At 40.5% G+C, this 26,329-nt stretch overlaps 1 protein-coding gene across 15 annotated transcripts in view; it reads left to right on the top strand.

Annotated features, from left to right (window-relative positions):
* The window catches only part of DOCK10 (dedicator of cytokinesis 10), a 239,284-nt gene that overhangs the window by 26,362 nt on the left and 186,593 nt on the right, over nucleotides 1-26,329 (top strand). For 6 of the 15 annotated variants that reach the window (XM_034780726.1, XM_034780727.1, XM_034780725.1 and 3 more), the window contains exon 1: nucleotides 12,074-12,320. The exons of 3 other annotated variants lie outside the window; for them this stretch is intronic. In XM_034780726.1, the coding sequence (XP_034636617.1) occupies nucleotides 12,159-12,320 (162 nt within the window). In that variant the 5' untranslated portion in view covers nucleotides 12,074-12,158. Of the gene's footprint in view, nucleotides 1-12,072; nucleotides 12,321-26,329 lie in introns of those variants that run through there. 6 more of the 15 variants (XM_034780717.1, XM_034780736.1, XM_034780720.1 and 3 more) reach the window with 2 other exon arrangements.

Here is a 26,329-nt window from a genome sequence, read left to right as displayed (position 1 = left end):
GCCCGGCAAACCCTGAAGCCGGTAGCACTGGGGCAGTCTGGCTCTTAAACAGAGCCGAAGAGTCGGGGAGGAGCAGAGCCGCCATTTTCCTGGACATGTTTGGCTTTTTGGCAATTCCCCCCGGACGGGGGTTTGACTGCCGAAAAGCCGGACATGTCCGGGGAAAAAGAGGACGTATGGTAACCCTATGGAGCACCTTTCCCATTCCTGACCCTTACGCTCCTCCTGCTTCTTTCCTGCAGGATTCTGTACAGCTGCTGCCATTGCCTAGCTACCTGCACCATGCAGTCTTGTAAATACAAATGGGTTTTCTACAGTCTGCTGATTCTCTAATATCTGTCCCCACATAGCATGGACTCACCCCTGTTGCTTCTCAGCTCCCCTCTGTGGGAGCGGCAACTCCAGCATCCACCCTAGTGAGGGACAACTTACTAAGGGACAGACAGTCAGTCTGTACTGCGGGCATTTCCATTTTCGCCTTCTTTAGGGGTTCTTTCTCTGTTATGGCACTTTGCGGCAGAGTTCAACTACCTTACAGTGTGTCTCTGCCACTCACTTCACGGTTCTTGTCAGACACAGTCTGTTACTGACCCCTTGTATCAGAGGTAACCATCCTGCCTGCGTTCTCCTCCAAATGTGCCGGGTTTGCGCTACTGATCTTTGGGTGCCACCTCCTGGCGGTTCTGGTAATTAGCTCGGTCAGGCTGATGTTCTTTCCAGCAGTTACACCCATCAGTAGAGCTCTGCACGGACACAAAATTTATAGCTATGAATGAAGATACAAAAATCGGTATCCACAGAGCTGCAGGGCTTTACCAGGAACCGCAACAGCGAAAGCAGCAGCATGTCAGGCTGCCCCTCCCAGGAGCCAGCGCCCAGCCCAAACAGCTGCTCTGGCATGGCTGTACCGCCCCCAGCCCGACCCACTGGAGTGGGCACCAGGCTCACCAGTAGCTGTTCCTGGTTGCACTAGTGTGTGCAAGCAGCTTGCATGTTGCCCTACAGGAGTCCGTTCTGTGCAGCAGTTTGCGTCTCCTGTCCGGGAGCATGCAAGCCACTTGTACACACTAGCACAACCTGGGACAGTTGCCAGTGAGCCGGGTGCCTGCTCCAGTGGGTGGGGCTAGGGGTGGTACAGCCACACTGGAGGAGCTGCCCGCATGGGGCACTGGCTCCTGGGTGGGGTTCAACGTGTTGCTGCTTTCGTCGGTGCGGTTCCCGGTAAAGCCCTGCAGCTCCATGGATACCAATTTATATCTGTTGATATAAATTTTGTATCCGTGCAGGGTTCTACCCATCAGTTTCTCCTCTGCAGCCTCTCTCTTGCTCCAGGAACCACAGCATCCTTTCTGGTACTCAGCCCTGTGGCCAGGTCATTATTATGGTTTCCCCTTCTGGGATGAGTATCAAGGTTCTTGCTCTCCAGCAGTCTCAGGCAGTCTTCCGTTTCACTACCTCACAGTTCCACTCCGACAGTGGCTAGTAGGAGAACCTGGTCCTACCTTCTACTCCGGATTCTGGTTCAGGGACCCTCTACACATCAGCTAAGGTCTGTTCCCTGCACCTTGCTGCCTTTCCCTGAGCTGCTTCCACATCTGGCCTTCCCCACTCCTCTGGGTTTGCTAGTCTCTTCACTCCCTCCTCCAAGGGAGTAACTTCAGGCAACTCCTCTCTGCAGCCTCCAACACTTCTCCCAGGAAGTGACTGTAGGCTTCTCCCTGCTGCCTCCTCTGCTTCCAATTTCCTGCCTCTTGTAGAAGCCACACCTGTCCTTTGCAGGTGAGCTTCTCTCTAATTAGCTGCATCCAGCCTAAAATTCCCCTGTTTGCAGCCTAATCAGCTGATTGGGCCCACCTGGCCTAACTCAGCTCTTGCAGGGCCAGTGTGGGGGAGCACACCCCAGCACACGGCTCTTTCCGCTTCTCATTCAAATATGCTTTTCTTCAACTATTATTTTCCTGGATGCCAGAGGTTAACGCTGTTTCTGCTCCTTGTTTTTTTTCCCTTAGCAAGTGTGTGCAGGCACTGAGCACAATCTCCTCCATGTGGCTTTGCCAATACATCTGAATTTTGATCAGCAACATACATGCTTATATTCCTGGCCCTCACCTGAACAGGGACTGCTAACTATGAATCAAAGCAAGGCATGGTGATTTTACAAAATACACAAATAGGGACTAAGCTGAGATCATAACAGATCTTTTTCAGTTGTGACAAACCCAAAGTGCACTGAAGTCAATAAGAACCTGTCCATTGACTTTGTCAGGTTTTCAATCAAACTCTAACGGAGAACTTATAGTGCACGAACCTCCCATGGTATTGAATCCATATTCTGGCCATCTTATATCCTTAACATCCTTTGTGCTATGAACATTTGAGCCAACCCCCTACATTATATTCTAAATTTCATTAACCTTGGCTGGTTTATTTTAGAATAGTGAAATTTGCTATTACAGCAACAAGCTGCCATATATTCCTGAGTCTTTAAGAGTTTTTCATTCCCCACACTTTTCCCCCTTACCCCCCCTCCCCCGTGGTTCCATAAGGAGTAGGCTTAGTTCCATGATGGTGAATGAAGAATCCATTTGTTCCCATGTGGGAATAGTGGTTTTTAGTGTATCTGTGAATTTTATTCTTAAACTTCATTTGTGAAACCACATATACAAGAATCTTTAAAGAATCTCAAACCATAACAAAGATAACAGCATAGTGTTCTTTGTTAAAAATTGGTGAGAACTGTCACAAACATCAATGTGGTTTTTTTTAATGAAACCAGACTGGTATGGTGTCTTGTTTTTTCCTCTAAGCCAACTTTACTTTTCAGGATTTATCTTCTTGGTCTAGTAAAAAGAAAGCATCTTAGGAACAGGACCAGCTGTTGTTAGACCACTTGTGGGGTTGTTTGTGAGTCCAGTTTGACACTTTAATGCTCTATTTTCATCAAATCTTTTTGAATTCTCTACAATGACTTCATGGGGAGACTTAGGTCCTTTCTGGGAACCACTAGTACATTGTCTGTTTTTATAATATGGCTTATTTGCACAGAATTCACTTCATTAATATTAGTCTGGCATTATTTTCAACTTCTGGTAGATGTTCTTCCCATAGCCTATCTTAATGTGTGGTTTTATTTAATGCTATGCAATGGTAAGGGTGGATTTAGGAGGATCTAAATAATATACTTTTATTGGATAATAGAGGATCTAAAAAAGACATTTGTTTTTTTAACTCTAATGATGGATTTATGTTTTTCTGGTATATACACCTCTACCTCGATATAATGCTGTCCTCGGGAGCCAAAAAATCTTACCGCGTTATATCGAACTTGCTTTGATCCACCGGAGTGCGCAGTCCCCCCCCGCCCCCCCGGAGCACTGCTTTACCACATTATATCTGAATTCATGCTATATTGGGTCGCATTATATAGGGGTAGAGGTGTACTTAAGGAAAACTCAGTAAGAGCTATTATTTTCTTTGCATTAGAGTTCTCTAGCCATTCTGTTCTTTAGCCAGTACAGTTAAGGACTGATTGAAAGCCTCTTGAACTCCAAGGAAGTCTTTCCATTAAGTTCACTGAGCTTTGGATCTGTTACTTTATGCATACTGAGAGAAGTACCTTGCTAGGCAAGTAGTCCTATTGATTTCAATAGGGTTGCTCTTAAAGCAAACTACTTTTCAAAGTAAAGATTGGAGAATCAGCAGCTTCCTGCTCATTCCATATAGATTAACAATCAGATTGCAACAATTACTTTTAAGGTGTGCATACGTGCATGTAGATTTACATCTCACAGTATGTATATAACACCTGTTATTTAACATCATACAGTTTTATAGAAATTAATACTAAAGGAAAATTATCAAGTAGGGAGAAAAGAAAAAAATATATATTGGGAAGGAGAGGAGTTAAAAACCAGTGCACATCCTGCTTATATGACCCATATCAGCACCTCTTTGCAACTGCCTAAGGACAGTGTTTTCTAGAACCCCCCATGCAGCAAGGTTGGCTCTGTACTGTCCCCAACACAGGCCAGTGACAAAGTCTGAACCAGAGTGTTTCTAAAGAAGATACTAACTGACATTGTGAAGACTGTGTAGTAGCTCTGCACCACATTCAGCGATGAACTGTGTATGCAGCTTTCAAATTGTCACTTCCTCATTTCTAGCTGTGCTTGCCACTGCATAGAGAAGATTTGAACTGTTTCAGCCTACGTTCTTTCGCCAGTTCAATACAGACTTTATAGACCTGCTCCTGTACTCCTTAGTCAGTCTGTACTTCCATTAAATTCAACAGCAGTTATGCTGAAGAAAGGACTGTCTCAGGATTTCAGGTTTTGAGTCTTACACTCCTATTTTTAAAAAAACCTCATAAACATTATGAATGGAATAAACCATGTTGCTATGATATCCACCCAGAATGGTTAAGGGTTTGATGACATATCTGTCTTTCAAGTACTACTCTCTAGAGGGTGCCATATATTAACTTTCTGCAGTCCCTTATTTAACGGTTTACCGAGTAGCTGGGTGATATGTCCTCCTATGATATACAATGTCCTAAGTAAAAAGAAGAACAGGAGTACTTGTGGCACCTTAGAGACTAACAGATTTATTAGAGCATCTTGTTCTAATAATTAAATAAGAACTCCTGTTCTTCTTTTTGCGGATACAGACTAACACGGCTGCTACTCTGAAAAATGTCCTAAGTATACAACATTCTAAATATTTCTTAGTAGTATAGGGTAAGTATGCTAGAAATTAAATGATTGCATTTTGTTCTGCATCTTATTCACTGTCTATTTAATAAATTCTTAGGTGATTTAAATTTTATTTTGATTATAAGTTAACAAATATTAATTGAAAAAATCTTAATGTTATCCAAGGGTGAATGCAGCATAAACAAAATATAAATTTAAATAAAGCTAATTATATATTGCACAGAGACTATCTTGGCCAGTTAATGATGTAAACAGTTATCTGGATTTACCAAGGAATATCTAGTGAAGATCAGTTTATTTAGAGTAAATGGAGTAGGTTAACATAGAAGCTTGACTAGATGGGTGAAAAGACATCAAAGTTTTGCTTCTGGTTTTGCGACTGACTCATTGTATGATCTTTGGCAAAACCCTTAACCACTTTGTGTCTCAGTTTAGAATCCTGTATAACAGTTATAATAATACTTACCTACTGTGCAGTTGTGTTTTGAGAATTCATGAATTAATGCTTGTAAAATACTTGGAGATCCTCAGGTAAAAGGCATGATGGAAGCACAAAAACATTGTGCAAGATGTTGTGGCCCAAAACTTTGGTTATGGCAAGGGAGTGGACAGTGCAGCTCTGGAGGAGATTTCAAGAGATGACATTTTTGCTCCCATGATCCTGGGCTGTGTACACTGGAATGATGACCCTGTGCTACTGTGGGATTCCCCCAACAGTGTGGTATGACTCCCTTGTCTAGTTTAGTTGGCATTTGGGCCCTAATGCATAAAAGAGGGTATGCTATACTGGGGGATTTGGCCTTATATCATTAATTTAATGACACTATCTTTGTGGCTCAGGAGATGCTTTAATTATAAGCCTCTGCTTCCAGGGGCTTACTGTGCTTTCCAGAAAGATTACCTTACCTTTTAGGCTATTTCCTACTGATGATCTCAGCCTCAAAGTTGATTGATTTGGAGATTGGGTAAGATCCCTCTCTTCTTTGTTTGAAATGTCTGAGCATGAAGAGAGATTTGCTCACTTTGAGAAATGTTCCTGGTGCTCTTTTTCTTGCAACTGAGTACCTCAAAACTTTTAAAATGCCAGATATCCTGGAGACGAGGGCCTCTGGCATGTGTGAGGAAAATTGCCTTTGCCAGGAAGAATAGCCTTTCTCAAAGATAAAGGGTGAAGGAGACCCTGTCCAGACCTGTGTTCACAGGGGTGCCGTGGATGATGGTGAGATGTCTAGGATGCTGGGCAAGGAGCATTGTAATTCTTAATGCATTATTGGAAGATGCTCAGATAGTACAGTGATGAGGGTGTTATAAGAACCATATAGAATAGAATAGGAAGAACTAAAGATTTATTATCTTCATGACAGAAGAATACATACTTTTTAATTATGAGGGTTCTGATAATACAATTCCATACCTAATTTGGATTCCAGATGTGTTGAACAAGATGTGGTCAATTTACTGTGCACACGTCTGCATAGTAGCAGAAGAACGGAGATACCCCCAATCTATCATCTTTATTAAAGCTGTCTCAGACTACAGCTGGCCAGATTCTTCATAGTGAATCATTTTTTTCTCTGTTTGAGAGTTATGTGAACAGACTTTGATTTTTACAAAGATTTGCTCAATATTTGATGAACAGATTCTGTGAATAGGTTTCAGTCTTTGGATTGTCTGCAAACCATTCTCTGCGACTGTGACTTTGAGTACATACACTTTAGGCCAGATTGTCATTTTTACTTGCACGGAGTAGTACCTTTCTCCTCCACTAGCTCCATAGTACCCACACAGCAATAATATGGATGTTACCCTTTGAAATGTATTACTTATTATTATTTATTATTTTTATTATGATATCGCTTTGGGGCTCCATGCCTACTTGGGCAAGACTTAGTATGAACACATAACAGCTACTGGCCCTGCCCTGAAGAGTTTATAATCTTACTTGTGCTGTGTGGATGGTCCCTTAAATCACAGGTTATTTCTGCTCCCTGACCAAATGATTGAAGGTTTGTTTTAGTGCAGACATTTCTTGTGTGAATCTGTATGCAAACACATATTGTCATGGGAATTTGAGGCTTGTGTTTTCTACAAACAAACAAAAAATCACCTAAATATTCATAAAACAGGGATTGTGCATACAGTTCAAGCAAATTCAGAGATTTGTTCAATCACATGCAATTTGCAGCATTCCCTAGTTGTCCCAATCTGAGATATTCACGATGAAAGGTCGATGCTTCATTTACAAAGACATTTCCTTAATTAGGTAATCTCCTTTTAAGATGAATTCACCCCCCCCCTCAAATAAAGCCCTCAATCTAGGGTTTGGGGGTGGTGCAGGCAGCATGGTCCACTGGTCAGTGCATTAGTCTAAGATTTGAGAGACTTGGGTTCAATTCCCCATTCCACGAGAGACTTGCTCTCTGACCTTGGGCAAGTCACTTAGCCTCTCTCTCTCTGTGCCTTAGTTCCTCATTTGTATGGTGGTGATAATAGCACTGCCTTAACTCACAGGGTGTAGTGAGGATAAATGCCTTAAGGACTGTAAGGTGCTCAAATACTTTGGCAATGGGAGTCATATCAGTACCTAGATAATGCCCTCTGGATTCTATTGCAGCTAGATATGGAATAGCATTTGCAGCCCTTCCACACCAGATGCTTGGGGTGAAAGAGCCACTAGATTGTCATAAACCTGGATGCATTGTTGTATCAAAAATATGTTGTTAATTTTAAATAATTGTATTATTTGCTTGATGACTGATAAATATAGTTATCTGGCTGATATTTAGTTACGTAAGGTGCATTGTGGTGATTAATTAGTTAATGTTTGTGAAGTGCTTTAGAGATGAGATGTTCCATGTAAGTGCTGAATATTATTTATTTTTACCTCAGAAGTACTAGCGGGTATTATGGACAATAACCTGGGCCAACATTATTATTCTCCTGTATGACTGTTTGAAAATTGCAGACAGTGGTTTGTCTAAAGTATTTTTAACTTTTTTTTAGTCCCACCTCACTTTCCTGTCTGTCTTGTGACATGAGAGTAGCTGAATGCAACAAGCATATGTAAAGTTTAAAACTTTGTTTCTCTTCATTCTTCCCTTAGGTGTAAAGTGTTTTGTGATGATGCTTTCTGGGAAGGACCCTATATGACAATACTTTCTAGTTTGTTTTCTGGTCTATGAGACTGTGTTGTGAACTTAAGAACTCAGACAAGCTACCCATTGGCGTTCTGACAGCATCTTACAGATGGTCTCTCCTTATTCTCTGTTGAAGGAGATTAATGAGCTTCAGTTCTAAGCAGCCAGCACAAATGCTCCACCATCTAGTCTACACAGAGCAGGTAGCTAAGTTTATAAATCCACATCCTGTGGATCTTAGTTAGAAGCTACATGTATTCTTATCAATGATCTTTTGGTATTAGTTTACCACTTCATGCCTCACTCTGCTGTAAACCTCACTTCATTGTCATTTCCTTCCTGAATGTGCACGCTCTTTTTACTGAGAATTTGACTGAATTTAGGCATTGAATTTAGTTACTGTAGATGGGCCAAATATGGCAGTCTTTAGTGGGACAAAACTCCTGCCGAAGTCAACGGGAGTTTGGTTAGAGCCTGTGCAACTGAATGGAAGGTGTGGTCTCTGAGAGGTACATCATAGTGTGTGTAAATTTGCACAGTTGCCAAATTACTGAGAACCATGTGTTAATGTATATATGTTGCAGCCACATAATGAATGAATGAAGGAGAAGATATATATGTCCCTGAAGTTGATAGAACTGCATCTTGTTTGATTCAGTACAAGTGGGGAAGACATAAATCTGATATCTAGAGTGGGCAAATCATTGTCAGTTACATTGTATCCTGCTAGATGAGGGGACACAAACAGACAGATAATGATTAATAAAATAGAGAAATGGTAAAATAATAATGATCGTTAACAAGTAATACAATATTAATACAAAATATTAATTAAAAAACTTGTGGTAGCATCTTAAAGTTCTTGTGGTTAGAGCCTGCAAAGATTTATGCCCAGGAATAGCAGAAATAAAGGATGGTCCAGAGGTTAGGGTGCTCGCCTAGGACTTGAAAAAATTTGAGAAGTGAACAATATTTTCACCAAGGCCAATGGTGAGGAATGTGCACACAGAGAGGACATGGGAAGTTCCCATATGAAACCTATTCCATAAGTGTAGTGCTCAGAAATGACAGTGTGGACAATATGAAGGTGGATGATAAAGACATTTTGAATAAGTTTTATAAGCAGACCTAGTAGTGTGTCACAGTAAAGAGTATGAAAAATCTTGGTTTGGGCAGGTGAAGACAAAAGAGGTCACCCATTGATAGTTTAAAAAAAAAAATCCAAAGTCTCAAATTGCACAATCTGAATCCAGATAGCCTTTATCTTATTAATACTGTTTAAAACAAAATAATAGACTATTTAATTAGTCATTTAGAACCTCTTAAAGCCACTTTCCAGTAGCATGAGGTACTGAAAGCCCTTCCCTCTGGCTGATTTTGGTGGCCTGATCATGAAATCAGCAGGGTTTGAGCATGCTCTCTTTTTCAGAATCAGGTCCCTGATTCAGTGCGGGAAGTCTCTCTTTCAGTTCTGCTTGCCTACCTCAGACTCTGCAGACACAGCAATTCTGAACAACTGCCTCTTAAATGAGCTCTGATACCCACCCACTGAGCATAAACTTAATCATCAAATGGCTCCATTGACTTCAGCTTATGTAGCAAGGTACTAGCTATCATGGGATAGTGCCTGACACTGCACCACTGAACGTGATGGGAGTTTTGCCATTGGCTTCAACAGGATAAGACAACACTGTTAATAGATATAATATAGGTGTGATATAAATTTAAAAGATACCTAAAGGGACATCTTATTTTGATGGCTCTGATGCATCTGTGTGTATAGCCATTGTATTGCTGGATTTGAGGGTTCCTTCCCTTGGGCCTGTTATGCTTTAACAAAATTTCCTTAAAACAAAGTCCTTTTACTTTGGCTTTGCTTTATTTTCCAGGATTTGAACACACTTTGGAATCCAGTTTCAAGGGGTTTGGCTTATTGAGTACAGTTTTAGAACTACGTTTTTATTAATTATTTTTCCCTTTTTAAGAGTGGAGGACAAAAGGTCAATTTTCTACACTCATACTTTATATGGAATAATACCTTCCTTTACAAGTAATCATACTGAAGTCATGGGACCACTTACAGAGTATGGGCCTGATTCAAAGTTTGTTGAAATAAATGGAGGTCTTTGATTTCACTGGGCTCTGTATGAAGCTCTCAGACATTATTCAGCATGAGTATGGATGGCAGAATTGGACTCTGTGTTATCATGGAAACCAAACTTCATAAAAATCCCCTTCAGCCTTCACAACTGAATAGTGTATGAGCAAAAGAAATTGCCATCCAGGAGCACAAGAGAGCCATTAGCAACACCCAAGACAGTACAGCAGTCACCATAACAGCCAGCTACGAAAGCTGTGCAGGAAATAAATCAGACCCAGATTGATGCTGCTGGAATTAGAGTTAGGAATATGTGTCCCACAGGTTGCCAAGTGTATTTTGTGTATGGCCAAGGTGTCAACTCCGGTACTGGAGCAGATTGGGGATTGATGAAAATATAAACAATGCCCCCCAAAGCAGGCGAGATTACTGATTTGGTATGGAAATTACACAGCTGTGCCACTGGGCAGCTGTGATCCTATTAGAAAAGTTAAACTAATAAGCTTATGCATGACATGGGGCCTCCTCTTTAGCGTGGACATTTATGTGTGATGGTTTTTGTCTATATGAGACTGAACGTCTGTGCCCAGTGAGAGAGTTGGAGATAGAAGAGCCAGGATTGTTTTATGTTAGGGCTGAGGTGCATTGACAAAGCTGTGAGTGAGTTTGTGCAGTGCCTGCCAGTGCTATTAGCTTTTTTCCATAAGCACTGAAAAGAGATAGAGACAAGAAATACTGGCAGCAAGTGCAATGCTTTTAAAGAACACATTTCACTTCTCTAGCAAATGATTTAATTAAAACGATGTTGTCTTTTGACAGATTACTGGGCAATTAAAGCCTAATCAAACCCAGCCTAAAATGGTCCCATGGAACAGTGTGGGTCCTATTCCCATTTTATGCTTAAAGGAACAGTATTTCCAAACATCGTATTAACAGAAAATTACAGGCCTGCTCATGTCCCCATGCAAATCACTGGCAAAACTATCATCGCCTTCAATATGAACAGCCCCTTTATGTAATATACCAGTAATTGTATTTTTGGATACATATTTGTTTAAGGGAAAGCTGTTGCATTGGAAACCCTATTTGGAAATTCTTAGTTCACATTTTAAGAGAAATCCATTTTCTGCTAGATATTTTTAGTGCTAAAACTTCCTCTGAAGTACTATTACCTTACACTATATATCATTAGACGTTGATATGTTTCCAAGATGATCATATGATTTCTAAGCATAGCTTTTACTGCTTTCTGAATGACTTGTCTGGCAGGAGTCAGAAGGCTAAGTTGTTAACTGCAAATAGCTTCTTTTCTTTGCCTGAATTCTTACTGATAAAACATTAAAACATTTTACAATTACCTTTCTTAGAAGGTCAGCTGTGCTTTACTTCAGCGTAAGACCTCATTAGCAAAGATACTTCTTCACACAAGCCGCCTATGTAAATGTAAAAATGTATTAGTCTGCAGAACAACTGCATGTGTGGGAACACACAACAACTATATTATTGAGAGGCATTTCAGAGCTGAACACTGGCATTTCTCATTGAGACACTGATATTTTAACATGAACTGGGAGAAGCAGTCCATATTTTTGCATTTATTATTGCTCATTACATTTTCCAACTAAAGTAAGCTCACTGTATTTCAGAAAATGACAAGATGTAAAAATTGCAGCTCAGATCCTTCAGTGAGCCATAACCAGTTTCTTTTCTCGGGGAAAAAACATCCTACATTGAGAATTTTAGAAATCTGTCTGTCTGACTGTCAGCACTATGTTTACTGATTTGATGCCATTACTTATTTTCCTGCACGTGATTATTACCAGTCATTTAAACTGCTCCTGTCAATTTTTAATAAACAGCTGGTTTATTTGAACTGGGAATTTTAATGCTTTCAGTTCCATTAAACTGGATTCACAGGAGGCTTATTGTAAAAGACAGGAAGCAAATGTTCAGACATGAATTCAGAAACACACAGAGAGAAAAATATCTTAATACTACATGCGTGTGTTTAGTTTCAGTGGATCAGATCAAATCTTTCCTATATCTGCATCCAAGCTATTTGGTTGTGATCAGATGATCAGAATTCAAGGAGGCGATTGGATAGCTAACTGGCTGCAGCTGCATTGTAGACTGTTTTCAGGGACAAGGAGCCACTGTTTTTCAAACATAGCATAAACATAGAAGTTATTTTGTAGGCTTCAGGATGCAGATATGGGTTGTGCTGCCAGCATTGTTCTGCTTCAAGCCTTTCGTTCTGTGGTACAGAGGAACTGTCCACATATTTGTAGACGACGACAAGAGGAATTGTCACATGAAATTCTGCCACTGGATAGTGATGATGAAATGAACAGACCTAGAACCCTCACCATAATGGTACAGTATACTTTTAGCAAACAGACAAAGCTGACAGGATTATTATTACAGATGTTATGTGATTTATTGACTTTAACTATGTAGATGGAGGAAAAGAGCATTTGATAGACTGTTTGCAAGTGTGTACTAGCTTTCTGGTAGATTTGCTGTCTTTGTTATCAACAGAGCTGAAATTTTACTCTCATCTTTAGCTGGAACTGTGAAGTGCACATATGCTGCCTATAAAGCAACACTGTTATTTAACTTGCCTTTGTGTTTTGTAAGTATTATAAGATATATTACAAGCATTAGAACCATAATGTTGTTTAAAGTATCTTATTTCACACTCTGAATTCCAAAGTGCCAGCTCAGAAATTGTGCACAAAGTCTGTTCATCATAGGAAACTTTTGCCTCAGCTAGGATGCAGACAGAATGTATAGCAAGGTGTATGCAAATTATCTTCCCATAGGTCCTTGCAACAGATTGTTTGTATGATAGAAATCTTTTGCTGATTTATTAGTTCCAAACTCTGAGCTATCCTTAAATGAAAAAAATAAAATTTGTTAGCTGACTAGTGAGTTTCTCTGTTCTGTAGCTCCTTGTTTTTAAAGATTATCATCCTTTAAATGAGTGTTGTTTGCTTTCTGAATTAGACATTTATTTTTAACTTAAGCTGTGATTGAAATAAAACAAGCACTGCAGGTCATTTATTAGGATTCTGTTTGATCAACCAATGTGTGACAGAGCATTTCCTTATTTAAAGCATTGTTTGAGATGAAGAATATATGAACTACTTAGTTACCACAGTTCCTCCCTGGATATAGACTCTGTTTATAATTTTCAGAATTTTGAAAGGGATGAGTTATAATCACTTTTCATCTCTTATATAACAATTATTTGATACTGTATTACTATTTTGTAGTAATCATATTACAAAACCACTGCAGTCATTATTATAGACCGTGTACATCAGAGCCATCATGTACATCATTTGAATGATACAAAGAGACTCCTCACTAAAGCACATTATAAAGAAGTCCAGAGTGTGTTCACTGATACCTTACCTTAGCATTATGTACGTTGATTTGTATATAAGTGGGCACTGGGAACAATAGATAATTTATACCTATTGTGAGATGAACAGAGCATTAGAAATACTGTGTTGCAGTCATGGTAACTGTGGTAAGACACAATGGGTCAGATCCTAGTAATGCCAGCTTACACCAGTTGAAGATCTGGTCCAGTATTCGTGGTGTTGATAACTTGTCATGGGAACGAAAGAGACTCATTTCATCACTGTAGCTCTGATATCTTAAATCTGTTGTTTTAAACTCTGGAGCCCACATAATGCACAGTTTATTCCTTCAATTAAGAGTTAAATAACTTCCCTCAGAGGAATTTAAAAATAATTGTGTCTCTGACACTAATAATTACTAGGATTGCATAAAATATGCTGTGACAAGGGACCTAAAGAAAGTGCAGTGTGCAAAAGTACTGACCACCCCATCAAATCTATTATAATGTTTAGAGTAAAAGCATAGAGTCTTGTTTCAGTTCAGATTGGAGCTGATGTGCAATGCATTTTGGTAGACCTGTCACAGTCCCAAATTACATATAATCTGAGCTGCATCATGCCCTCCTCCCACTCTCCCCCCACCCCCGGGAGAGGGGGCTAAGAAAGAGGATCTCTCTGCAAAGATCCCCTTGAAGTGTTCCTCCCAGATCAGATTGTTAGGGGGTGGGATTTACCCCTGTATGGCATGAAATGTGGGGTCTACCCACAAACCTGGAATCTATAGGAGGTCAGTGGCAACAAGAAGGCCCTCCGCCAGCTTTGTGCCACTGGCAGCCCATGTCCATTCTCTACGGAGCTGTGCTTCCAGGTATTCCTTCTGGTCCAATGGATTTCCCCATTACAAAAGTGGCTCTGCAAAACAGGTAATATAGACTTAACCTCTCATGGGCCAGATCAGTTAGTGTGTGTTCCTTAGGCCCCACCTTCACCCAGTGTGAGGCCACTCACTTTTATCAACAGTCCACTCAGTCCCCCCTTCTCTTGTGTCTCACAGAAAGCCCCCATAAGGTGTCTTAGTAAGTTGAGGGGGGACATTGTTGATCCCCACTTCCTTGGGGGGGGGGGGAGATTTGGGGTGCAAAGTCTAGCTCTCCATTTGGGCTGGTTTAAGCTTAGACTAGATTGAGAGTGTTGCCCACCAAAAAAGCTAGGGAGCAGTAACAGGCTAAAGTAAATGCTCTTTCCTTTGTACATGGTTTTTCTGTTTCCCCAGATCTGAGGGATTATTTCGTTCTACCATTAAAAGCAGTCAGTTACCATTAAAGTTAAATAGGATTGTACCTGAAATAAATTGCTATCAAGCTTTGCAATTAGACTCTGTAATGATATGGAGCACTAGTAACTTCAAAAGAAAGAGCTGCTTTAGGATTCTTAGACATGGCAGTAATAGACAGTACTGTTTTCAATGGATTTCATATGTTTGTTGAAAGGGCAGCTTGAGAAAGAAGAAGGATTGAAGGCTGCTTAATCCTAGTAAAATGCATGTGTGAGCCTAACAGATTGTCGCTTGGTCTGTGAAGTTTATGTATGGATAATGTGCTAGAGACTGTTACACAGACATGCAAAAGAGCATTTGCATCCAACTAACGTTAGTCACAATGATTTCAGGAGCTAAAATGATCATGCCTGGTTTATTATGAAGTTTTCATATTTGAAAGCACTAGATTCATAGATTCATAGATTATAGGACTGGAAGGGACCTTGAGAGGTCATTGAGTCCAGTCCCCTGCCCGCATGGCAGGACCAAATACTGCCTAGACCATCCCTAATAGACATTTATCTAACCTACTCTTAAATATCTCCAGAGACGGAGATTCCACAACCTCCCTGGGCAATTTGTTCCAGTGTTTAACCACCCTGACAGTTAGGAACTTTTTCCTAATGTCCAACCTAGACCTCCCTTGCTGCAGTTTAAACCCATTGTTTCTGGTTCTATCCTTAGAGGCTAAGGTGAACAAGTTCTCTCCCTCCTCCTTATGACACCCTTTTAGATACCTGAAAACTGCTATCATGTCCCCTCTCAGTCTTCTCTTTTCCAAACTAAACAAACCCAGTTCTTTCAGCCTTCCTTCATAGGTCATGTTCTCAAGACCTTTAATCATTCTTGTTGCTCTTCTTTGGACCCTTTCCAATTTCTCCACATCTTTTTTAAAATGCGGCGCCCAGAACTGGACACAATACTCCAGCTGAGGCCTAACCAGAGTAGAGCAGAAGAATGACTTCTCGTGTCTTGCTCACAACACACCTGTTAATGCATCCCAGAATCATGTTTGCTTTTTTTGCAACAGCATCACACTGTTGACTCATATTTAGCTTGTGGTCCACTATAACCCCTAGATCCCTTTCTGCCGTACTCCTTCCTAGACAGTCTTTTCCCATTCTGTATGTGTGAAATTGATTTTTCCTTCCTAAGAGATTTGGATGCCCCAGGAATGCAGGATCAGGTCCTAAAAATACAACATACACCAAAAATAATTACATTTTATGGCCAGATCCTTAGCTGTTGTAATCCAGTCTTTCAGTGGAGCTGTCAGCTGAGATACTGGTCCTGTGTCTCCAGGCACATAGTCCGTCTTTCAGGGGTGAGTGAGTCCCATTTAATCTTTGTGCTTGTTGCAATGGAAATAGACTATAGGATAAGAATACATTTCAGTATTAGGTATTCAGAGAAGATTGTATTTTTTAAAGTATCTTCTATATGGAATAACTGTGCCAAGCCTTCCTCTTGCTTCATACCTTGTGGAATTGTTTTCTGAAGCCTATTTATTACATGGACCAGAAGTGAAATCTGTAAATCACATGAGCTAGATTAGAAAGCAATCTCTGAAGTGCTGCATAGAGCAATTTACCCCTAAGTACTTCTAGCAACTGGGCACCTGTACTTTGTTCTACAGTTTTATAAATTAGCTTACACTTGCATCCCTCTCCATTCTTCAACACAAACATTCTAATGCGGTTGTGGTTATCTTAGGAATTGTGCTTTACCACATCACATTCAGTAGGGTCAAGGATTCAGGGAGATGCAGGAGGATTTGATTCCCTGTTTTAATATGATTTCAGTCATTGACAAATGTAGGTGAAAGGAAAAAGAGAGGAAGAGAAAAAGAAGGCAGTAAAATTTAAGAGACCTCTCTTTATGAAGTTCATTTATTGCACATCAACTGACATGTGACCCAAGGTCCTCTGGGTTCCTCAGCTCATAATGACTTTCACTTGAACATTTGATTCTTATTCATTATTTGTATTCTGGTAATACCTAAAGCCTAGTTCCAACTGTGCTAGGCACTGCACCCACATAAAAACATGGTCTGTGCCTCAAAGGGCGTACATTTTCAGTATAAGATGAAAGACAGCAGGTGAATACAGCAAGCAGACAAGGGAAAGACATGGCAACAGTGAGATAATTGTAAGTGTAATGTTCTGTGACCACTGTTTACCAACTGCCTAGTCATTGACATGAGTTTTGTAGGCATCACATTCACAGCAGAGGATTCTAGCATTCTAGTCATTACAGAAGACCAGTCTGATGTTTCTGTTGGCTGATTTTTTCAATTTATATTAGTCTGAAATCCTGATGAGGTGGATTATTAATCATTGTCTTAGATCTTAGATGTATTCCTAAAGGTACTTAGATCTGGGAAATGGTATAAATGAGACAAGAAAAGCAGAAAGAACTGCCTGATGGCTGAGGATATAACCTTGTCTCTGAACCTGAACAGAATCCTGGAGCCACAGGAAATGAGCATCCAGTGGCCACTCAGGAGTTGTATGAATTGATTCAGTGTGATCAGTGGCTCAGCACTTAGCAGCCCATCACATTAATTCATACATCTTAGGAGGACATCCCATTCATGACCTCACTCCAATTCAGTATGAAATCAACAATGTGTTAGTGTGGGTTTGAGCTTAAAAAAATCAGCACAGAATGTAAACGATCATAAACAGTATGTGTGTAAGAGGAAAAACAAAAAAGGAAGAGACTCAAGCAAAGGAAAAAGGACTAAAAAGGAATGAAGACATCTCTGTACGTAGATGTTACTCAGAACTATGTAAATCAGTTGGCAGGTAAAGTGTTTAGAAAGGGAGGGGTAATATTTGGGGAGAAATTTTGCTTTGAAAGCACGTGACTGAAAAGACATTGAATTTTGCCTCCTGGATTGCGCTTTGTCTTTTCTGATGATACATGCTGTTGTATTTGTGACAGCTGACGGAATAAGAACAAAGGTTCATATTTGTTGAGGATACAGTGTTTTTTCTTGATGTCCAGTTATACCCAGGCCAATAAGCTTTGTACTTTTATCAACATACTATGACTTGGATTCAGCAATAGCAAAATAATCATACTTCACTCCTGTATAGCGTTTTTCATCCCTAGATCTCAATGTACTTTGAAAAGCAAGAGAAGTATCATTATTCCCCTTTGTATACATGGAGAAACAGAGAGGTGAAGTTACTTTCCCAAGTATATAGTATGGGTCAGTGGCAGATAGAGGATTTGTCTCTCTGTTACACAGGTGACAATCTGGAGAAAGTCTGTTGGGACAGATTCTCATCTCACTTGCTCTGATGTAAATCAGAAGTAACTCCATTGAAGTCAGTGGAATTGTATTTCTATAAAACCAATGAGAGTGAGATGAGAGTCAGACCCAGTATGTTTTTACAGGGTCTGGAGACAGAGCCTTGTTGTGTGTCTGAAATGTAACTCAACAAAAGGTTCTTCAGGTTCTGTTGCATAATATTTATTAATTTACATGTAAATTTTGATCTGTGATGCACTTATTATTACATCATATATAGGCATTTACTTAATTAAAACCAATACAGTATCTGTACTCCCTATAATAATCAATAGGTGCCCATCTCTACACATCATTTCAAGATCTCCCAACCATGATTCAGTGTTAAGCAAACCCTTGGCCAAATAGAGGAGATTAGCACATTGTTATGAAGGTCAGTAATCCAGGTGCTACTGGCCCAACAAAAGGACCTGATGCCAACTCCGTGTGGTGCATCAGAAAACCAGTCTCTTAAATAGCCAAATTCTCTCTGGCTTGAGAGATCAAAATCAACAGTGCAAATAAAATATTCTTATATTTTTCCTTTTAAGGGTAAACTTCCATCTTTGTCTTGGTTTGTGAACACTTGACATTTGCCTTTATGCTTCAGATATAGGCAGGGCTTAAATTCAGCTGGAGCCTTCCAGAGTAGAGCTTCGGTAAATATTTTTAAACCCGTGGGAGCCCTGGCACGCCTTGTGGGGCAGAAGCCCCAAGCCCTGGGGCTCCAGAAAATATTCTGAGAGAATTTAATCCGTGGCTATAGGGCCTTATCCTACTTCCATTGCATCCAATGGGAATTTTGCCATGGACTTGAGAAGGAAGCAGGCCTTTACTTTATATAAATTGTTGGCGGAAGAGTTTGGGAATAGGGGAGGTAACATAAATGATACATACAATGCATTTATCCCATGAAAAGTTACTCTCCAACAGTACTATTTTGGGATTCCTTGATTATTGTCTTTCAGAGACATTTTTCATGTAACAAATGATTCTACGCGCTCAGTGATGACTTCTCAACCTATTGAGTTCAATAGGTTTGCACAGTTGTAATTGGTTGGAACTTAACAAACAATTCTGTTGATGGTGAATGAGAAGGAATAGAATCCATCTCACTCAGTCTGAGCTAGGTTGTATCTGCCGTGTTAAAAGAAGTAAAAAAGTAGTAGTCAGTAAGAATTGATGAACAAGTGCAGGGAGATTGGCTCAGAAAGAAGTAGCCATTTTTACATAGTCACTTTTTCAAGTAGGGGTGCATTTTCATTCTCCACAGCACTGTAATTGTGCTTAAAAGGTGCATATTGTCTGAAAAGTGACTGTGTAAAAGTGTCCCCTCAGTTCTGATCAGATCGTCTCCTTTGGATATCACTAATTATACCTCTGATGACTTCAGTGACACTATTTATTTATTTATTTATTTATTTTCTCCTCCGGTTACCCCTGTCCAGACAGTTCTAATACAACAGAATGAACTGGATTTTATTCTGGCTTGCACACTTATGGAATTGTTATCCGAATTCTGGTGGCAGAGTATAAAATGTGTGTGCTCAGAAAGCTAGAGTTGAATAAGCAAAGCATCCTCTCACAGGGCAAAGAAGAGCCTGTCTCTTGTTTGTGAGAGGGAACTTATCTATTATTAAGCAATATGCAGCTGTACAATAGAGGCAGAAATTAAAGGAACAGAGAAAAGTCTGTGGCAGTATCAGCCTGCAAAAGCAACAATGTTTAACGAAGAGTGCTTTGCAATAATATAATACTTTGCACATATACGACACTTCACAGGTCTGAAATGCTCTTCAGGCATTAAATAATTTATTCCCCGTAATGTCCCTGTAAGATAAAAATTGTTTGTTCTATTACCCCAATTTTACAGATGGGGAAATTGAGACAGAAAGGTAAAGTGATTTGTGCAAGGCCACATAGCAAGAAGGTTGTAGAGATGGGAACAAAACTCAGGATTTCCTGACTTTGATCATTTGTAGCCACATATTTCCCTGTTCTTCCCAGAGCCTCACATTGTGAACACATTTATACACAAATATATTCATGTGCATGTTTGAACTACTTGTCTGGAGCACCATCTCTGATTCCTTGTCAACAATTCTGTCTGACTCCAGTTCCAATAAGCTATAAAAGAGATTGAATTCCCTAGTTGCTCTTCAGATTCATCTCTTGACTTGTCAGTCCATGAGGTCATGTCTTCTGAGGTTGCAAACCTACACAAGTGCATGTAGGGGGAATGGCTGCAAGGAAGGAGATTCCCATGGAGGATGTCCTGGACCCCTGGACTTGGGGGAACTAGTACTTTTTAGAGTGGGACCTCTTTTGAGCCTGACATGTTACTTCACATAGAACCTTCCCAAACCAAACCACCCAAGAAGGCAATTCCTGCATTGATGTTTGTTCACTCTCTTGTTCTTATAACAATTTCATGTAAACCAGTGAGTGATATTCCCTGAGGAACAGCAATGGGTAGAATTTCTTTTCTTGCAGTAAAGAGGTAGTTATAGATGTAAATATTAAGACAGACATACACTAAATAGTCAGAAATAATCACACACATTTTTCCTGCAGTCTGTAATATTCCCAGACCTTCATAATAATAAATTAAAGAATCCATCTTTTCTTGTTGCAAAGAGGCAGAATCATTGGCTTCAGCGGATATACTCAGATTTACACTTCAGTAGATATTGCGGTGACCCTAAGATCAATAGATAGAATCTGAACTCAAGATTTCTATAATGTGAAATTGGATATGTTGCATATCTTCCTAGATGCAAAAGTCTGTGCTAATGTGTTCATTTTACCCTATTGTACCACGGAGATTCTACTATTTCCTTTTAAATATGTATCATTACCATTGCTAATACATTGTTAGCAATATGGCTTAAAGATTTTAACCAAAGCAATGTTTTGTTGGTAGCTGATGTATGGACAAAACAAAGCCATTTCATCCTTCTCCTGTTAAACCAAAACCAAACCAAAATTTGAGTTTCAACTTATTGCTTGATGGCTACAATTTTGATTTTTTTATTTTGTGGCTAATGCGCTCCCTTGCCTCCTCAATCTCTTTTCAGAGAAATCTATTGGGAAATTTTACTTCCATGGGTAAGTACTAAGGGTAAAACTCAGCCTAACAGCAGCCTGCAGTAAATAAGTCCAGCTTTTAGAAAAGTCTCTGGGCCAAAGTGGTAAACTAGAATAACTTAATTTGAACTGATTTGACACTCTGAGTGTAACTGGATGGCGTTCAGATACCAAAGTGATGGGCGTGTTCTACAGACCTAGGTGGGTGAATATTTTACAAGCCAAGAGGGTGCAACAGGAAAAGAAACTGACAAAGAGGATGTAAGGTAGAGCAACACTTCCCCCACCCCCACCCCCACCCAGATTTAATTTACTCCCTGTACCATCAGTGCTCCCAGTCTCTGTTTCTATTCACTACAAAAGCCTGAGGTTGATTCAAATAAAGTGCAAAGTAACTGTATGTTGTTCTGCACACCCTCAGAATGCCATAGCAGTGCCAGTTTGACTACTTTGCCATTAACACTCACATCCATTTCCTGACCAACGTACTGTATGCCCAATATATATCTCACACCAGCATTTATACCACTACTGACTTTGGCTCAATTTTTGATCTTGTTTCTACCAATGTAAATGCAGACTAGCTTGAGTAGAGTTCTGCTGGATTTAAATGGATCTAAGTGACTCTGTCCCAAAGTCTCTGGCTGCACACATGGGTGTGTAGACTTAACTTGGAAACAAGTAAGAATTATAAGAGAGATATTGCGTGAGCACTGTAAAGAGAAATGGACTTTCTGAAAAAGCCAGCCCCGGGGGAGGGGGGAAGGAGGGAGGAGATGGGAGGGAGAGAGACAGAAAGAGATCAAGAGGCAAAGGAGAGCTTGTTGACGAGAAAGAGGGAAGCCAAGTGTAAAATATCTTTTTCTTTTAATCTCAAATAAAACTGGTATGTTGCTGTTAAATTTTACAAATATATCTTTTACCTTTTTAATCACTGGCTCTCATTACTTTGTCTTGATGCAGCAAGACGTTCCAATCAGCGGCATGGCTTTTTTCCTTCTTTTTCTAGCTGGAAGATCCTTGGGGCTTTTATTTTATTTTATTTTTTTAAAGTCCTATTCTTCCCTTCCTCCCACCCCCTTTTTATTTCTAGAAAAAAAAAAAAGCCTTGATTGCTGGATAAACATTCATCCAGCTCACTCTTGGTTAGGTTAGAAAACTGAAGGAAGAGAGTGTGCCAAAGCTTTTCCTGCTATTCCAGGCTCAGATACAGTTTTTCTTCATCATCAAGCAATCGCAACTCACAGGGCTTGATTCTGGTCTCGGCTACACCCAGGTAAATCCGGAATAGCTCCATCAAAGTCACCAGTGTATCTTATTTCAGAATCTGGTCCCATGCAAATGGCCACTGCTCTTGGAAGACTGGTAGATTAATCAACAAACAGTTACTCTCCCAATTTTCTACCTGTCCCCCATCAAATGAATGGCTTCTAATGCCTGTAGAAATTGTGCCTTATTAAGTAGCCTTCCCAGCAACCATAATTTTGGCCAGAGGAATAGGGGAAAATGACAATGTCTCCTGCAGGAACCTTCCTCCCTGTCTTTACACAACATCATCCTCTAAACAGTTCCAATGTTCATTCTTATAAGAATGGAAAAAGTGTGTGTGTGTGTGTGTGTGTGTGTGTGTGTGTGTGTGTGTTTGTTTGTTTGTTTGTTTTCGGTCAGATCTGACCCAGGCTGGGATACTCATTGAAAGGCATTAACTCTTGATGACCACTGGAATCAGAAGTTAACCTCTTAGCTTCTGAGCTCCTGACACTCTCTCCTTTGTTGTATTTAAATGGTGTTTAATTGAAATCATCAGCAGGATGTTCCAGATTGCAGTACCGGTTGAATGGATTCATTGGACTTACATGGTACATAACCTAGCTAGCTGGGTAGAGCCGGATTGTCCCTGTCCCCAGTGTAGGTATGTGGGGGTAGGAAGATTAAGGCTCAAGAGGAAAAGATCATCTTTGTGCACTCCACACAAGGGGAAGATTCCCTTCGGAGCAAATCACCCCCAGGAAGGTGGAGGGGAAACACAGCTGTGGTTCTACTCTCTCTTGGGTTTGCCTCCTGAGTTGTCCTTGGGGCAGCAGGGATCTGTGGAGGCCTGTAGTAAGGGTAAATTACACAATCTAGCCCTTAATGCTCAATGTAACATTCATTCCTTTCCTTTCCTAGCCTTTGAAATATTACTGCACTTTGCTTTATCCTCCTTCCTGTTCTCACTTGTACTTCATTGGCTTTACTCACATGATGCTTTCAGGATCAGGCTAATAGTTTGCAAAATATGTTTGAGGACCTAATAAAGGTGCCAGTTGTAAAGCAAAACAAAACTGTATAGCAGCTTCGCTGTTAATGCCATGATAGAAGAGCTCTTTGGCATGATACTAAGAAATTAGCTTCCTATAAGAAATAAAACCACATGATATTAACATTACCAGCACTGAATTATGTATTCCTTACCTCTTGGAGCTGAAGTGAAATGTTAGCTGAGATTCAGATGCATAGTTCTAGGTGCAAACTGGTGGGAATGTGTAGCAAAAATCCCAGAAAACCCTTAGAGGTTACAGTGGATGAGAAGGTGGATATGAGTCAACAATGTGCCCTTGTTGCCAAGAAGGCTAACGGCATTTTGGGCTGTATAAGTAGGGGCATTGCCAGCAGATCGAGGGACGTGATCATTCCCCTCTATTCGACATTGGTGAGGCCTCATCTGGAGTACTGTGTCCAGTTTTGGGCCCCACAGTACAAGAAGGATGTGGAAAAATTGGAAAGAGTCCAGTGGAGGGCAACAAAAATGATTAGGGGTCTGGAGCACATGACTTATGAGGAGAGGCTGAGGAACTGGGATTGTTTAGTCTGCAGAAGAGAAGAATGAGGGGGGATTTGATAGCTTTTTTCAACTACCTGAAAGGGGGTTCCAGAGAGGATCTAGACTGTTCTCAGTGGTACCTGATGACAGGACAAGGAGTAATGGTCTCAGGTTGCAGTGGGGGAGGTTTAGGTTGGATATTAGGAAAAACTTTTTCACTAGGAGGGTGGTGAAGCATTGGAATGGGTTACCTAGGGAGGTGGTGGAATCTCCTTCCTTAGAGGTTTTTAAGGTCAGGCTTGACAAAGCCCTGGCTGGGATGATTTAGTTGGGAATTGGTCCTGCTTTGAGCAGGGGGTTGGACTAGATGACCTCCTGAGGTCCCGTCCAACCCTAATATTCTATGATAACTGATAAAAGTACCCTCGATTGCATTATAACTGAAAACTGATATACGTAATACAAAGAAAATGAACAAGGAAGTGGATGTTCTGCTAGTTTCTCTTCCCATGTCTAGACATCTAAGGTTGAGTAACTAGGTCCACAATAAATTCTTGCTGGGGTGTCACTTGGTTTGGGGGGTGGTGGGAGGGAGTATTCAGAGCCCATTGGTTGGAGATCATGGGTCAGGAGAAACCTAATAGGCAGGGCTGGGTTCAGCCCTGCATATTACTTCGCACAAGGCCCCACAAAACTAGCGCCAGTTCTGGGGTACAGGATTTCCTCTGTTCCTGTCTGTATCTTCCAGCCTTTCTTCGTGTTCATAAATAAATAAAACTACTTCATCAGTGAGAAAAATCACCCATTTATCACAAATATCTATTAGGATTCCCAGTTATCAGCTTCTTATCCCAGATAAACCATAAAATTCTCCCCATCCAGATCTGATGAGCCATTAATAAGTCTAGGTGACTGAAACTTTATTAGTAGTATTACAGTAATGCCGACAGACCACCATGGCAGCTGGGGGAATGTTGGGCTAGGCATTGTTACAAGCACGTAGCAAGAGAGAGTCCTTGCCTTTAAGAGCTTATGGTTTAAACACACAAAGGATGGGACAGGAAATGGAAGTGAAGTGATGTGTTGCAGGTCGTACAGTAGCAGTGCCAAGAATAGAACACAGGTCTCTTGACTCCCAGTCCAGCACTGTATACACTGGCCCACACTGGTTCTGTCTCCAGACCCATGCAGACCATCTAGAAGAGGAGGAGAGGAGTTAAGAGAGCATTTTGTTTTGAATCCCTTTCCCCTTGCTGCACACTAAATTAAATTAATATGAATCTTACTAGCAGGACTTCACATTCATTCCTTGTGTAGTAAATGAAAAAGGGAGACCAGTCCATCACATATGCTTTTGAAATTCCTAATCTTTTTATATGTCTGCCAAAATCACATTATGAGCTGGGTATTTCAGGGTATCCAAAGGATAGATTATCACGTGTGGTCTGTTTCCACTGAGCTGCTCAGAATATACCCAGGAGCTGTGAGGATATGCACATACGTGTCTGGGGCCATAAGAATGCAATATTTAACAGAGTAGCTTTTAGGCACAGCAACACTGACTTATGCACATAGTACAGTATAAGGAGAGAGACCAGTTTAGTGATTAAGAACAAAGCAGTCAAGGGGATCCCAGGGTCTAATCCTGACAGACCTATTGATAGACTGTATGACCTTGGCCAAGTTGCTTGACCTCCTTCTGCTTCAATCATTCCAGCTGGGAAATTGGATAAAAATGTGGAATTTCTCTCTAAACCAGATGTTGTGTTTGAGCTGAGCTTTTCTGGGTAAATAAACGGAGAAAAACAATCCTTTTTGTAGCTGACAGTAGACATCAATGGCATACATTAGAACCATGGTCAGACTAGCGTGCAGTGGAAGCCAGAAACTGCAAACAGCATCATGTCTGGAAATAGTAAACAGAGATGATTACATTATTTAATAGCCTCTTATGGCCCTTCATCATTATTTGTGTTTTGTTATCAAGACATGACTCCAGCCCTACTCTATGAAAACAAGAATAATGTTTTTTTAAGATTTCCCAATGGAGTAAACTAAAGAAGAAATTAAAGTAATTGCTTATTTTGTGTTTGTCTGAATCAGCAGGATTAAATGGCTAATGGAAGGTTTATGTTCACTACCCCGATTCCTGATGTACGAATGCTGGGAAAGAATTCTCTTTGTTTAGGGGAGGGGAGGGGATAATACAGCCCAGTTTTGATCCAACCTACTCAGGGGCACTAGGGACCAAAGCCGATGAAATACTGTGTTTTGTCTGTGCTGCTGGATAGCATAGCAGAGAACCCACATGTGGAGACTCCACACCCCCCAACTTGGAACCAAAGGACAGGGCTGCTGTACAGTACCTCATCTCCCTTCCTTCCCCCTCCCACATGGTGACTACTCCTGAGAGATGTGGGAGGGAGTGCTGGTGGTGGAAAAGAGAGACTTGGGACCAGATTCTCTTCTCTCCTCTCACTAGTTTTATGAAAGTATAATTCCATTGAC

The sequence above is a fragment of the Trachemys scripta genome, chromosome 9 (genome assembly GCF_013100865.1).
Source record: "Trachemys scripta elegans isolate TJP31775 chromosome 9, CAS_Tse_1.0, whole genome shotgun sequence".
Classification (NCBI taxonomy): domain Eukaryota; kingdom Metazoa; phylum Chordata; order Testudines; family Emydidae; genus Trachemys; species Trachemys scripta.
The sequence above is the reverse complement of the archived record's forward strand: the minus strand, read 5'-3'. Positions and strand labels throughout refer to the sequence as shown.